At 36.1% G+C, this 13,933-nt stretch overlaps 3 protein-coding genes across 5 annotated transcripts; 1 reads left to right on the top strand and 2 right to left on the bottom strand.

The window, feature by feature from the left end:
- Positions 1 to 2,053: 2,053 nt before the first annotated feature.
- LOC119981626 (senescence-specific cysteine protease SAG39-like) lies at positions 2,054 to 3,418 on the bottom strand. Its single transcript, XM_038824703.1, has 2 exons — positions 2,859 to 3,418; positions 2,054 to 2,772 (listed from the first exon to the last, which is right to left on the bottom strand). Exons 1-2 carry the CDS (start codon positions 3,271 to 3,273, stop codon positions 2,183 to 2,185), a joined length of 1,005 nt encoding a protein of 334 aa, XP_038680631.1. The 5' UTR covers positions 3,274 to 3,418; the 3' UTR covers positions 2,054 to 2,182.
- A 1,597-nt stretch (positions 3,419 to 5,015) lies between these two features.
- Positions 5,016 to 8,446, bottom strand: LOC120008483. 3 transcript variants are annotated; one of them, XR_005470520.1, is made up of 4 exons: positions 8,320 to 8,446; positions 8,115 to 8,225; positions 5,298 to 7,992; positions 5,019 to 5,213 (listed from the first exon to the last, which is right to left on the bottom strand). XR_005470520.1 is itself a non-coding variant. In XM_038858824.1 (3 exons), exons 1-2 carry the CDS (start codon positions 5,777 to 5,779, stop codon positions 5,340 to 5,342), a joined length of 342 nt encoding a protein of 113 aa, XP_038714752.1. In that variant the 5' UTR covers positions 5,780 to 6,285; the 3' UTR covers positions 5,016 to 5,213; positions 5,298 to 5,339. The 3 variants fall into 3 exon arrangements, 2 of the variants coding, with proteins under 2 accessions (XP_038714752.1, XP_038714744.1); XM_038858824.1 differs by lacking the exons at positions 8,115 to 8,225; positions 8,320 to 8,446 and having other exon boundaries at positions 5,016 to 5,213; positions 5,298 to 5,398; positions 5,497 to 6,285; XM_038858816.1 differs by lacking the exons at positions 8,115 to 8,225; positions 8,320 to 8,446 and having other exon boundaries at positions 5,017 to 5,398; positions 5,497 to 6,285.
- A 2,704-nt stretch (positions 8,447 to 11,150) lies between these two features.
- On the top strand, positions 11,151 to 12,577 carry LOC120008473 (senescence-specific cysteine protease SAG39-like). The gene is made up of 2 exons (XM_038858807.1): positions 11,151 to 11,710; positions 11,798 to 12,577. The coding sequence occupies exons 1-2, from the start codon at positions 11,296 to 11,298 to the stop codon at positions 12,385 to 12,387; spliced, it is 1,005 nt and encodes a 334-aa protein (XP_038714735.1). The 5' UTR covers positions 11,151 to 11,295; the 3' UTR covers positions 12,388 to 12,577.
- The last annotated feature ends 1,356 nt before the right edge of the window (positions 12,578 to 13,933 follow it).

Raw genomic sequence — 13,933 nt, 5'->3', positions numbered from 1 at the left:
AGATTGGGCCTTAAATAGCCGTCTGACGTCTACAAAGGAGATTAAGTAGAATCAAACTGTACGTAAAGGTCTCTTATATTTATGAGTCCACTCAAATTGTTCTTCTAGAGATGATAATGGCGATTGGGTTTTTCTGGAGATGACAGATGTCAATTGGATTTTTATGTAGATGGAAATTTTTGCGTAGATGGTAGACAAATCTCATACGAGTAGTCTATTTTTTTTAATAGAAAAAGGGGTGCGGGATTGCCACACCGTATACGTATTCTGCCGCATCCGTGTCCCTGCTGCACCCAATGCAGGTGCGACGACATTTTTGGCATGTCCGTGTTGCCTATGGCATGTGGATCTTATGGATATATCATGACATATTTGATTTAATCCTCTAATGATAATTGGTTTTTCTCTCTAATATAACTCTTATCATTTAGGTAGTTGATGAATGCTTACATAATAAGCTATTAATCAAATCTGGATAGATGAGATTGATTTATAGATAAACACATTATTCTATGTGATTTTATCTCGTGAAATCAAGTTTGTGTATAAAGGACACAAAGTCTCTCATGAAGACGTCCATCGAAGCAATTGACAATAAAATCTACAATACTTCCATAACAACTTCATATGTCCGTTTAGATCTTTTATGTACTTAAGTGATGGGTGATTAAATGTATTAGAATTAAGAGAGACTGTGGTAAGCAACTATTGTGTGAATTGCTGTTGGAGACCATAACAGTGAAGAGCTCGTGGTGGAGAGATGATTCATGTTGGTGGATTTCAAGAGAAGGTCTACACAACACAAGTATTTGGTGGGCTTAGTGGTAGACCTATATACAATATTGAATTTTTTAAAAACCCATTAATGTATATATAAGTAGACATATATGCCCCCAATGAATTCTAACTTTGACCCCAATGAATTTTTAAAAATTACAACTAAGGATTAGAACTCTCTCTTACCTCTCTCATGTGATTGGTCATTTTCTATTTTATATCTATTTTTTTATATTCATTATTTAGTATGTAAAATAGAGATTATGCCGTAGATATCTTATAAATAAGTAGTTGCATAGGGATCTCCAATAAATTTGTATATTGGAACCATTTTTTTAATAGGGCATATAGGTTTAGTTACAAGGCCCCAAACCAAAACATTTCAGGCCCATCCAATCCAATTATCCAAGTCTAAGCCATTAGCCCTCCCCTTATTTAGTTGTTTGCGCGCAACAACCAACAACAGTTGATTGAGAGTCCAAACAAAGAAACATCTTTCTTTTTCTTTCTTGTATTGGCCTTTTAAATTAGCATTGATTTTGCCTATAGCATGAAAAGTATTGAAATTCCTTTTTCAGGAATGAACATTGTCAAGACGAATTTATTACTTGAAAATATTATTAGTGATTATCTTCGTGCCATATAAATAACCCGAAAAAAACATTTCAGAGGCGTTACCCCTGAACCCCCGCTGCTTAGTTGTGCCCCCAATAAATTCGAATCCTGGGTCCACCATTAGGTGGTCTTCAAAGCAGTTGCAGCTTAGGTGGATTCCTTCTGTGTCGAAGCATACGTTGGATCTAAGATGTACAAATGTGTTTGGTGAGGTTGAGTAAATCCTATGTAATCTTCGTTCATTATAGTGGATTGTTTCGAAGGTTGGTCGCCATAAAAACTCGAGATATTTCCAATATGGGCTTCCCTCGTAAAAATTGTGGTGCTTGGTCATTGTTTATTATTCTGCAATTTTTCCTAAACTGTTGATTAACTAGTGTGTTGCCGTGTAGGTACACACATTTTCAAAAGCTATTATTTGAATTATATCTATCTAGACTATTAGACGACATTAAAAGGCACAAGACAAAGTTATTGGATTGAGATCATATCACTGCAAAATTAATGGTTTCATTATCTTATATTCTGTTTGTTCATAGGTTTCTTATCCTCATATGGCTCGGGTTAGTTACTCAGCACAAAAAGATGGTATTTTAACTGAACATCCATTGTCCTTTCATTCATTAAAGATCTTTAGGATACTTAACATAGTTCACTTATATATACGAACAACAATTCATATACAAACTTGTTTCTGGCATACAAGGCCTACACAAGTTCTTGCTGAGCCATGCATCGAGGACAGCATACACACTGCAATTCACAATTAGGTAAATAAGCATATACAACATTATGCAGTGGGGTAAGAGGCCATCATTGCAATGCCACAAAGACCTTCCTTTGCAGCAACATCCTTCTGCATCCTTATGTATCCTTTTTCGCCCCATCCGGTACCCCATGAGTTCTTCACAAGCCAATACTTAGTCCCTCCAACTGCTCCGTAACCAACAGCAGTAACACCATGGTCTAATTCGGTGCCGCAAGATCCTGTAAAGATGCCACTAGAGTAGAATTGGAAATCAGACCCTCCAGCATCAATGGCAACAGAGATAGGTTGGTTCGCAACAGCCTTCATTAGCGCCGCCTCACTGTTGGCAGGCACATCTTCATAACCAGTTATCTTGGCAGCATGGTTGGCATCTTCCTTGGCATTGCAAGTTCCATCAGTAGCCTTGTAAGGGTAGTTAGTCTCAGTGGTGAGACCCTTATTCTGAATGATGAATTTGAAGGCATCATCCATTAATCCGCCATTACAGCCTTCATCCTCCCCCTTGACATCACAATCCACAACCTCTTGCTCAGAAAGGGAGATCAATTTACCTGTTGATAGCTTAGTAATCCCTTCCATCGCGGCCACCGCAGAAAATGCCCAGCAACATCCTGTATTTTGATTGACAAATGAGTTAAGCAACTAAAAATATTCCATCAACTCAGATTCTAACAAAAAAGGAACCGAATGCACATACCACATTGGCCTTGATCCTTGATGGGTGTTACTGCTCCTTTTGTTCTCCAATCCATGGTAGCAGGTACTGCTGTAACATTTTGATACCTGAAAGAAACTGCATCATTAGAACACATATGACCCTTGAATCTATTTCTTGTGGCCTTAAACTCTTCATTGGTAAGATCGGCAAACTGATTGATGCCCAGCTTGTAAGGCTTATCCCCTACATTGTTAAAAGATTCAATGAAAGCCACATTTTCCTTGAAAACGTTGAAACGTGTCTCCTTCTCATCAGCATCCTTATAGACTCGTCCATATTGAGCCATCCATTCTTCATGCCTCGCATTCATTGATGTTTCCAGGAGAGTGCGAGACATGGAAAGGGAAGCACAAGCTCCCAGAATGAAGATCAGGGTCACCAAAAAAGTAGCCATGATTGTAATAGCTGCAAAGATAGGATTGATGAACTCAAAAGTTGTGATCAACAACGTTGTTTCTAAGGTTTATATATAGGGAAAGATTTGGGAATTAATGTCATTGTAGGCCTTGCTTATGTAATCTACGTGCATTTGCAATTGTTCTGATATAGAAATTTGGTTTACTTTAACATCTATGGCTACTAACTTGTCGCTTATATGATTCCATTGATACATAGTCCATGAAAGATACGATAAATTAATAATCAACCTCTTTTGTAATTTGCTCACATCAAATTGCACAAAAATGCCATCACCCTGCCGTTTACTTCAAGTTACATATGTATTAAGGTTTTTGATATTGGTTTATTGATCTTCAGAATTAATTATTACCTGCCATTGAAGAGTGTTCTAATGGCAGCATGACACAAATACTCTGTTTTTACAATACTGTACACAAAAATGAATGAGAAGATCTACAAAAAAAAGTGTTATCTAGCTTTAATTTTAAGGATTTAAAAAAAAAAAAGCAAAGTTTATTTAAATTTCACAAAATCATAAGAAACGGAAAAAAGAGAGAAAAAAAAGAGTCCATTTTTCTTTTTTAAAATAACTAACAAAAGAACTAATCACTACTCTAGTAGTATTTAGCGCATTAGATGAATTGAATAAACTAGAAAAGACTCCCCTTCTTCAAATTTCGTGCTTTTCCAACGTAGAAAACCAACAGAATTCTAGTATTCCTCCTTGGGGCAAAAACTTTTATGCAAAGTCTCTATTCCTTGGTAATCGAGGCCCAAAGATCTATGAACTAGCTCGTGTTTTAGTCGAGCAGACAAACAACCTTGCATCTTTTTTGTCTCCCGTATTTTTTTCGCCTACATATTTCACAGTTATGATGAAATTTATGAAGATTGGCTCCGTGGCTCGCTTCTTCTTCTTTACAATGTCATGAGAATGTACTAACCCTGATTTGTATTTGGAAAATGTTTCAATTGTTGGAGGAATCTCTAACGTAGATAGTGGTTGATCAAAGCTGGGAGATTAGTGGGAACTAGTAGTGTACCCGCGCTTTGCGCGGTCAATTTCTTATCTGCATATATTACGAAATATGTTTTATAATATTATTTTTTAAGCATAATTTACAATGTATATGATTATTATATATTGCATAGTATTTATGTATTATTAATATTTCTTACAGATTCCACAGATTTTCTAATATATAGAAAAGGAGTATTTGCATGTATATATTTTCAGAGTACCTTTTTTTTTATAATATTATAATGATGAATTGACTCTGTACATAAATTCTTTTTTTTTTTTGTGTAATCATTTAGTAGGGAAATTAGAACTTTAATGGAATTATGTCAATATAGTTTTTTTTTTTACAAAATGAGTCTATTTGATAAACATGTTTCATTTATGAAAACAGTCGTCCAGTTGCAATCATGTCAATATAGTTTTTTTCAGAATGAGTCAATTTCATAAACACGTTTTTATTTATGAAAACAGTCGTCCAGTAATATATTTTGTTGAAGGCTTAAAGCTCATGTTGCGAACTATCCGAAACTATCTTGTATTCTTGTTTACAAATATATATATCCAATGACCAACGCCTCATCTCGATAAGCTCAGTAGTCAAATGGAACTTGTATGCATTGGGGACTCTGAATTAGCTCAAGCACAGCAAAATACGCATCATACTCATTCATACATGGGCTCTTGAATTATTATTATTTTCATTCAAAAGAGGAATATAAAACCTGCACCAATGTACACATACCATATGACACCACAGACCATATGACACCACAGACCATTTGCAATTGTAATACATGTGACTTCACAGAGATATTTAAAAGTGGAATGAACCATTGGACACTATAAGTATCATAAAAACGGCAAATTACATGGGAGGGGAAAGAACCAAAAAAACATTTCCACCGTCTAGCTATCTGCAGCAAGATCACAATGAGCAAAATATGGAGTCAGAACCATGACAAACTTAAAAACGAAGCTAACACAGACAGAAATCTAACCTGTGTCGCATGCTTAGGTTTGGATATGCCATAGGCAAGTGTCTAGAAAGCATGGATACGTCTGTCATAATGCAGTATATGTATCTGATACATATTGGATACTGATACGGCAAAAAAAGGCAAAAAGACGTCTGTAAGACGTATTTTTCTATTCACAATTTTTTTTAAAAAAAAAAAAATTCAGATACGAATACGATACCTGTTTGAGACGTCTTCAGCGACGTTTCACAGCACGGGAAATCATTTCCAGCCTTAACCTTTAGGTTAAGGACTTCCTTGGACATTGACTGCCTTGGCCAACGTCTGCTGCGACTTCGACCTCCACTTCGACATCGACTCCTTGCTTCGAAGTCGACATCGACCTCCACTTCGACATCGACTCCCTGCTTCGAAGTCGACATCGACCCTGACTCCCTACTGCAACTTCGACATCGCCTCCTTGCTTCGAAGTCGGCATCGCCTCCCTGCAAAGAAGTCGACATCGCCTCCCTGCTTCGAAGTCGACATCGACTTCGACTTCCTGCCACGAATTTGACATTGACTTCCTCTGGTAAGTCCTTGATTTGAGTTGTTCCTTTCGGTTTCAATTTGCTTCAGTTGTTGTATTGTTGATTTTGACTTCAATTTACTTGTGTTTTCTTCGATTTGAGTCTATTGCTTCTGTTGTTGATTTACATGTGCTTCAGTAGCTCAATCTTGCTTGTGTTCACTAAATTTGCCGATTTGAGTCTCTTGGCTTTGCTGATTTGAGTCTCTTGTTGCTTGTCTTTGATGATTTGTCTTATAATGCTACCTGGTTAGGCTATGTCAGGTGTTGGCTCTCTTAACACCAGTGGTTCAGCCATTGGTTCAGCTTCTACTCCATCTGCCTTGAGTGGTGGTGTTGAGGATTCCGGCAAACCTCTATGGAGATATGTGAAAAGACAAGAAAAGGATGGTGGTGGTGGAGGAAATGTCTTTGCTGATGATGGTGATGAGGGTATATTGGGTGAAAGTCATGAAACAAAGGAAGTTTGAACAATTAAAAAAAACAAACATAACTAGCTGAGGCTTGAGAGTGTTAATTTGTCATTGTAATTGCATTTCTTTTGGTTACATTAGTCATTGTAATGTCATTGTAATTGCATTTCTTTTGTTACATGGAAGTTTGAGCAATTACAAAAAAAAAATCAAACGTATCCTAAACGTTTCCGTATCCTATTTTTTTGAAAAATGACGTATCCCCGTATCCGTATCGTATCGTATTTGTATCTCGTATCTGTATCGGTGCTTCTTAGGCAAGTGTGACAGGTTTAGTTGTTGTCTGTCAAGATGAATACAGAAGATATGACATATGTTCTTCAAATAAATAACCTAAAAACTCTGCCTAACTTACCGTTTTTAGAACAAATTAAAGGACAGCAATTTTTAAAAAGGACTATTTATATGACAATGAAAAAGAGAAAGAATGTACCTGACAAAAGCATAGAGAGCGAAGACAGTCCTGTCCATAAATGAACTTGAAGAAACAACAATAGAATCAGGAGAGCCCAACAACAATAGAATCAGGAGAGCCCAAAAAAGAGGACAAAAATGCACACAGCATAACGAAATATATAAAAGAAAAGTCAGTATAAAATTTGCATGTTCATGCACATGCTCATTACCCCTCCCCCATGTACTAATTAGAAAGACAAAAGAGAGGAATTAAACATCCCTAGCATTATCTATTCTGTCACATATAACAAAATGAAAGTAAATATATCCTCTAGTACAGTTGCCCTCCAAAAACAATAATAGGAAGAGCAGAAACAAATAAGATATAGGCAGTGGGGGCCAACCATATGATAAAGATTAAAAGCGCTGAAACTAAACTAAAGTCGCTGAGCAGTACAAAAGACAGAAAGCACGAAATGTTATTTCGCTGTGTGTAGCTTATTTGTAACATGAAATAAGAGATACCTTATTAGTTGGTGTTCCTTTTTTTGGGTCATGTTACTGCTCCATTCATGTAGTATCTAGCTTTATTTATAATTTCCTCACGAGAGGGCAGAACACTAAGATGTAATTTTTGGGGAGAACAATAAACAATTACAAAGCCTAATCTAGTGAGACAATGCTGGTGTGAATTACCAAACCATGACCTTCTAACAAATAATTCAAGCAAATAATGAGGAATAACCAATTATATAATTTTTAAATTATGATGCAAGGAAATTATTTATAAATTATATTGATCCACCTGAAGTGCTGACTTGCATATAATGATATGGCTGTATCTAAAATTTAGCCGACAACACCAAATATCCAACCCAGAAAAACCATGATGGTTTCAGAATATCCAAGAACATAAGCACAGTTGATACCGAAGGTGAAGAAGTGACCCACTTGAAACCATGAATCTGTGAATCCCATGAAAAAAATAAATGCAGAAGTACAAACTCAAAATTTAAATAAAAGCAATCAAAATCAGAAATTCTAACAATTGTAGGAAAATAGATCGAAGGTGCCAGAGGGAGATGTTGAAGCAGTGAAATTGAGCACATATGAAGCATACCTTGTATCCCTTCATGAGAATAATCAAATAACAGCAGAAAAAGTAAATGAAAAATTCTAGAAAGTAACGGCCAAAGCTTACCCCGACATGGCTTTTTTTTGTTTCCCGGATGCCTTTTTTTGTCTGAAGCTTGTCACTCCTGCATTGTAGAAACACTCCCTATTAACAAAACAAAAAATTAGGGTTTCGATTGAAAACAGAGAAAACTAATTTACATAGAAAAGAGCCAAAAAGAGAGAACGGAGGGGTAAATTTACACAGAAAAGATTATAAGACGATACACTATGCTACACACTCCTCTGAGATTCTAACTCCACAAAGCCTTTTCGTTCCAAGTAGCCGTTCAAGATGCCTTTCTTCATCGGACCACTCAGAAAATCCTTCCAGCGGATCTGATGGTAATCGGAAAGAAAGCAAAATGGGAGAGGATAAATAGAGAGAATATCACGAAAAGGATAGGAGAAAATAAATTGAAGCATATGAAACCTTTGAAAACCCAACCGATTACTTAAAAGAGGAGAAGCATTAAGTCACATGCATGAATGGCCTAGAGAAGCAGAGGCGTCGAGTTGAAATCGAGGGTGGAATGTCTGTGGATGGAGATGGAAGCGTCATCTTCTCAATTGATGTAATTCAGAACAGGGAAGGTATTTCAATTCAACTTTTGACACGTGTCAGCGAGCAATAGGCCGTGATTTGATGACGTGGCTTCATGAGAAGCCTCCTTTTCCATTCGAAGTTTCCGTTATTATATATAGTATTGATTGATTGATGTGCTTGTAGTCCTAGTTCTGATTCATTTTTTCAGCTTGTGGTGTGTTGGGACCCAAGTTTGATTAGTGTTGAGATAGTTCATCTCTTGGACCAGATATTTATCACGTGCAAAGTTGAGATTCTGCATGGTTATGGTATTATTTACTGCTTTTTTTTTTTGTTTATGGCCATAATGATTCGGCCGCCAGGAAGAGCATGTCGCATTACCTCTCCGAGACCAGTCAGTTATTTGGTGATTCGCCATGGATAATTGTGGGTGACTTTAATGTTATTTTGAGTCAAGGCGACCATTGGGGGCAGGACACTTGGCCTAATTATATGGATTATTTTCAGGATGTTGTACTTAATTCTAGATGGGAGGGGCTCCAATTCTTACCTCTCAACTTTGGCTCCAATTCCCTCCAAAAACTCATGTTAAATCATGATTTTTTTTTCCTTTGAAAATGACATAACAGAGTTTCGAAGTTAGGAATTAGTGTTTAGTGTTTAGGGTTTAAGGCTTAATTTTTAATTTTTAATTTTTCGGTTTTAGAGTTTAGGATTTAAGGTTTATAGTTTAGAATTTAGTATTTAGAATTTTGTTTTCAAAATCTATTATATTATAACATTATGAACACCAAAATACTCAATCACGCATTTTAATTCATGATTTAACATGATATAGAATTGGAGCCGAAAATTGGAGCCGAAAATTGGAGCAAGAATTGGAGCTCCTCATATCCCACTTAATTCAAATCTTTTGGTTCATCCTTATCGTTGCATGTGGTTTACTTAGCACAATGGCCAGTCCCTCCCAGGAACTCTTTTGAGGAAGCTGGATTGGGCTATTGGGAATAGCTGCTGGCTCTTTACTTTCTCTTCTTGAGACATAATTAGCTTCCTGCCTCGGTCCATCGAAGATGGAATGTTGGCGGGGTACCCCTTTTATGTTCTTAAATTTTTGGACAGACCATGCAGAATTTATGACATTGGTTATAGAGTTTGGCATTTTGATATCTATGGGGCACCTATGTTTATTCTCTTTCAGAAATTAGAGCTCTTGAAGAAGGAGATAAAGGCTCTTAATATTAGGGCCTATGGTGATTTATCAATTCAGGTTTCGGCAAAGTTACTCTGGGAGGCAGCTCAGAATAACTTGGATGCTAATCCGTTGTTAGTTGCTTTCCAGGAGGACGAACGACATTTGGCCTTTAATTACTAGAATTTGGCAAGAGATGAGGAGGCATTCTATAGACATAGATCACATATCAGGTGACAACACAATCTCAACATAAGAATATATACATGGAAAACTTCAAAATCGGATAAAAACCATGAGTGTTGTTAAAGACAACCAGAGAAGATTGACTTCGTAGAAAATTGTTAACAAGCACACTCTCAATTTTCTAACACCAAGAAACCCAAGCAAAATTCAAGAATAAACCCTTTTATTCTTTTTTCAGTGCTCACAATACTCGTCCCTTTGTTTATCTATGAAAAACACTCATGAAACACTAGTATTTATAGAAGAACAAAGTCTTTGAGTTTAAGCCTACTTAGTAGTCCCTCCACAAGATGTTTTCAGTTGCAAATACGATACCAATCACCTTCATAACTATAGTCCAACTTGAAAAACGATATTTGTCGAAATAGGGACTCATTGTAGCACAAAACTCTCATCCATGTACTGAAGTCCGTTAGCTCCGGATGGCTACTAGAGCATTGTAAATATTTCCTAGTAATTATTGTACTTCGCAAATCACATTAATCGTGCGACCGGAGGTATCATGATTCTTAACTACTTGAGCATTGTAAATATTAGGCATCTTGCTCGGAGAAAAAACTACATCCAGTATTGAACCAATGATTTGAGCTATATGTCCAAGGTTTTTTTTCAAGTGTAAACCTTCATGCTAGAAATAGTAGGATTTTTTTCATAATGAAAAAATCTTAGGTCCTTGCTTCGGCCAGCGAAGAATTTGTCCAACCCATAGGTATAATTTGAATCGCGGATTCATCAATCGTTTTTTTATTGGTTATAAAATCTTTTTTAGTTTCATTCAATTCATCTAATCCGCTAAATACTAATAGAATAGTGATTAGTTCTTTTATTTGTTCTTTAAAAAAAAAAAATGGACTTTTTTTTTTCTCTCTTTTTTCCGTTTCTTATGATTTTGTGAAATTTAAATTAACTTTGCTTTTTTTTTTTTAAATCCTTAAAGTTAAAGCTAGATAACACTTTTTTTTGTAGATCTTCTCATTCATTTTTGTGTACAGTATTGTAAAAACAGAGTATTTGTGTCATGCTGCCATCAGAACACTCTTCAATGGCAGGTAATAATTAATTCTGAAGATCAATAAACCAATATCAAAAACCTTAATACATATGTAACTTGAAGTAAACGGCAGGGTGATGGCATTTTTGTGCAATTTGATGTGAGCAAATTACAAAAGAGGTTGATTATTAATTTATCATATCTTTCATGGACTATGTATCAATGGAATCATATAAGCGACAAGTTAGTAGCCATAGATGTTAAAGTAAACCAAATTTCTATATCAGAACAATTGCAAATGCACGTAGATTACATAAGCAAGGCCTACAATGACATTAATTCCCAAATCTTTCCCTATATATAAACCTTAGAAACAACGTTGTTGATCACAACTTTTGAGTTCATCAATCCTATCTTTGCAGCTATTACAATCATGGCTACTTTTTTGGTGACCCTGATCTTCATTCTGGGAGCTTGTGCTTCCCTTTCCATGTCTCGCACTCTCCTGGAAACATCAATGAATGCGAGGCATGAAGAATGGATGGCTCAATATGGACGAGTCTATAAGGATGCTGATGAGAAGGAGACACGTTTCAATGTTTTCAAGGAAAATGTGGCTTTCATTGAATCTTTTAACAATGTAGGGGATAAGCCTTACAAGCTGGGCATCAATCAGTTTGCCGATCTTACCAATGAAGAGTTTAAGGCCACAAGAAATAGATTCAAGGGTCATATGTGTTCTAATGATGCAGTTTCTTTCAGGTATGAAAATATTACTGCAGTACCTGCTACCATGGATTGGAGAACAGAAGGAGCAGTAACACCCATCAAGGATCAAGGCCAATGTGGTATGTGCATTCGGTTCCTTTTTTGTTAGAATTTGAGTTGATGGAATATTTTTAGTTGCTTAACTCATTTGTCAATCAAAAATACAGGATGTTGCTGGGCATTTTCTGCGGTGGCCGCGATGGAAGGGATTACTAAGCTATCAACAGGTAAATTGATCTCTCTTTCTGAGCAAGAGGTTGTGGATTGTGATGTCAAGGGTGAGGATGAAGGCTGTAATGGCGGATTAATGGATGATGCCTTCAAATTCATCATTCAGAATAAGGGTCTCACCACTGAGACTAACTACCCTTACAAGGCTACTGATGGAACTTGCAACGCCAAGGAAGATGCCAACCATGCTGCCAAGATAACTGGTTATGAAGATGTGCCTGCCAACAGTGAGGCAGCGCTAATGAAGGCTGTTGCGAACCAACCTATCTCTGTTGCCATTGATGCTGGAGGGTCTGATTTCCAATTCTACTCTAGTGGCATCTTTACAGGATCTTGCGGCACTGAATTAGACCATGGTGTTACTGCTGTTGGTTACGGAGCAGTTGGAGGGACTAAGTATTGGCTTGTGAAGAACTCGTGGGGCACGGGATGGGGCGAAAAAGGGTACATAAGGATGCAGAAGGATGTTGCTGCAAAGGAAGGTCTTTGTGGCATTGCAATGATGGCCTCTTACCCCACTGCATAATGTTGTATATGTTTATTTACCTAATTGTGAATTACAATGTGTATGCTGTGGTCGATGCATGGCTCAGCAAGGACTTGGGCAGGCCTTGTATGCCAGAAACAAGTTTGTATATGAATTGCTGTTAGTATATGTAAGTAAACTATGTTAAGTTTCCTAAAGATCCTATCAGAATTTGGGCTTAATGAATGAAAGGACAACGGATGTTCAGTTAAAATACCATCTTTTGCACACTTTTGTGCTGAGTAGCCAACCCGAGCCATAGTGTTCAATGAGTGTGTACCCCAATGTGGGCCTTATAAGCAAATGAGAGGCTTTGAGAGTTGAAAGTAAAGCGATTACTAGCTGAAGAAAGTATATAATTAAAACCACTCATTGTAAAGAGTATGATTGATTTGTTGATAATGAGAAAGCAAAATATTAGGAAAATGAGTAAAAGTCAAAAATAATGATGCTTATGATAAGAAAATAAGAGCTCGCACTGTTTGATGCTAAAGGTATGTATAGATCGAATTTGGAGCCTTGGAATTATCACGAATTGACAGTTTCAGTACTTCTTAAAATATATTCTGATTGTCGAGTATTTTAATGAAGGTCAGACTACCAAACACCTCTGTCTGAGAAGACAATGTCTATACTCCACCAATAAGTGAATACTCCACCTAGAGTTGTTTCACACCAATAGACTTCGTCAATTAGGGGTGCGTTTGGTAAAACATATTGAAAGTAGCATATATGCTAACATAAATGGTGGTAGCAGAAATTGTGAATAATTTTAATAGCAGATATGCTGCTTGAATGGTTGATAGTGTTTTGTTCAACTTTTGTTGGTAAAATTTATGTTGTGTAGCATTTTGTGACAAATTACGTGCAGGGGTATTATGCATTTTAATTATAACATATGTACATAAATGTAAAAATAAATATTAATTAATTAATAAAATAATGATAATTAATTAAAATAAAATGAAGATAATTGATTAATTTATATAATAAAGATAATTAATTAATTTATAAAATAAAGATAATTAATTAATTTATAAAATAAAGATAATTAATTAATTTATACAATAAAGATAATTAATTATTTATAAAATACAAATAATTTAAGGGTAATTTGGGGATAACAATAAAAAGATGAGGACAATATTGGACTTTATTGGAAAATGTTAGTAAAATGGTCCTCTTGGGAGCATTTCAAAAAGACACTAATATGCTATGAAAATTGTCTTGGAATTGGCGCCACAAAAATGTTGTTTGGCTACGTCTTTGCATTTACGCTCGTCTGTTGGTCAAAAGTGTTAGCCAAACGCACCCTAAGTATCGTAAAACAAAGAACAACTTCGAAGCACTAAAGAACTGTTCTTAGTTTGTGCACAAGCTTCAATATCTTCAACCAGTCTTGAACCCTCTATTTATAGTCTTCAATTTGTAGAGCAAAAACCCTAGGAGCTGTAAATTGCAAAATATTCTCAGAATTGAGTTTTCCTGATTTCACTCAATCAAAAAACCTAATTACTAGGAGCTTCCTTTTGCACGAAACAAGAAA

Source organism: Tripterygium wilfordii, chromosome 2 (genome assembly GCF_013401445.1).
Source record: "Tripterygium wilfordii isolate XIE 37 chromosome 2, ASM1340144v1, whole genome shotgun sequence".
Lineage (NCBI taxonomy): Eukaryota > Viridiplantae > Streptophyta > Magnoliopsida > Celastrales > Celastraceae > Tripterygium > Tripterygium wilfordii.
The sequence above is the reverse complement of the archived record's forward strand: the minus strand, read 5'-3'. Positions and strand labels throughout refer to the sequence as shown.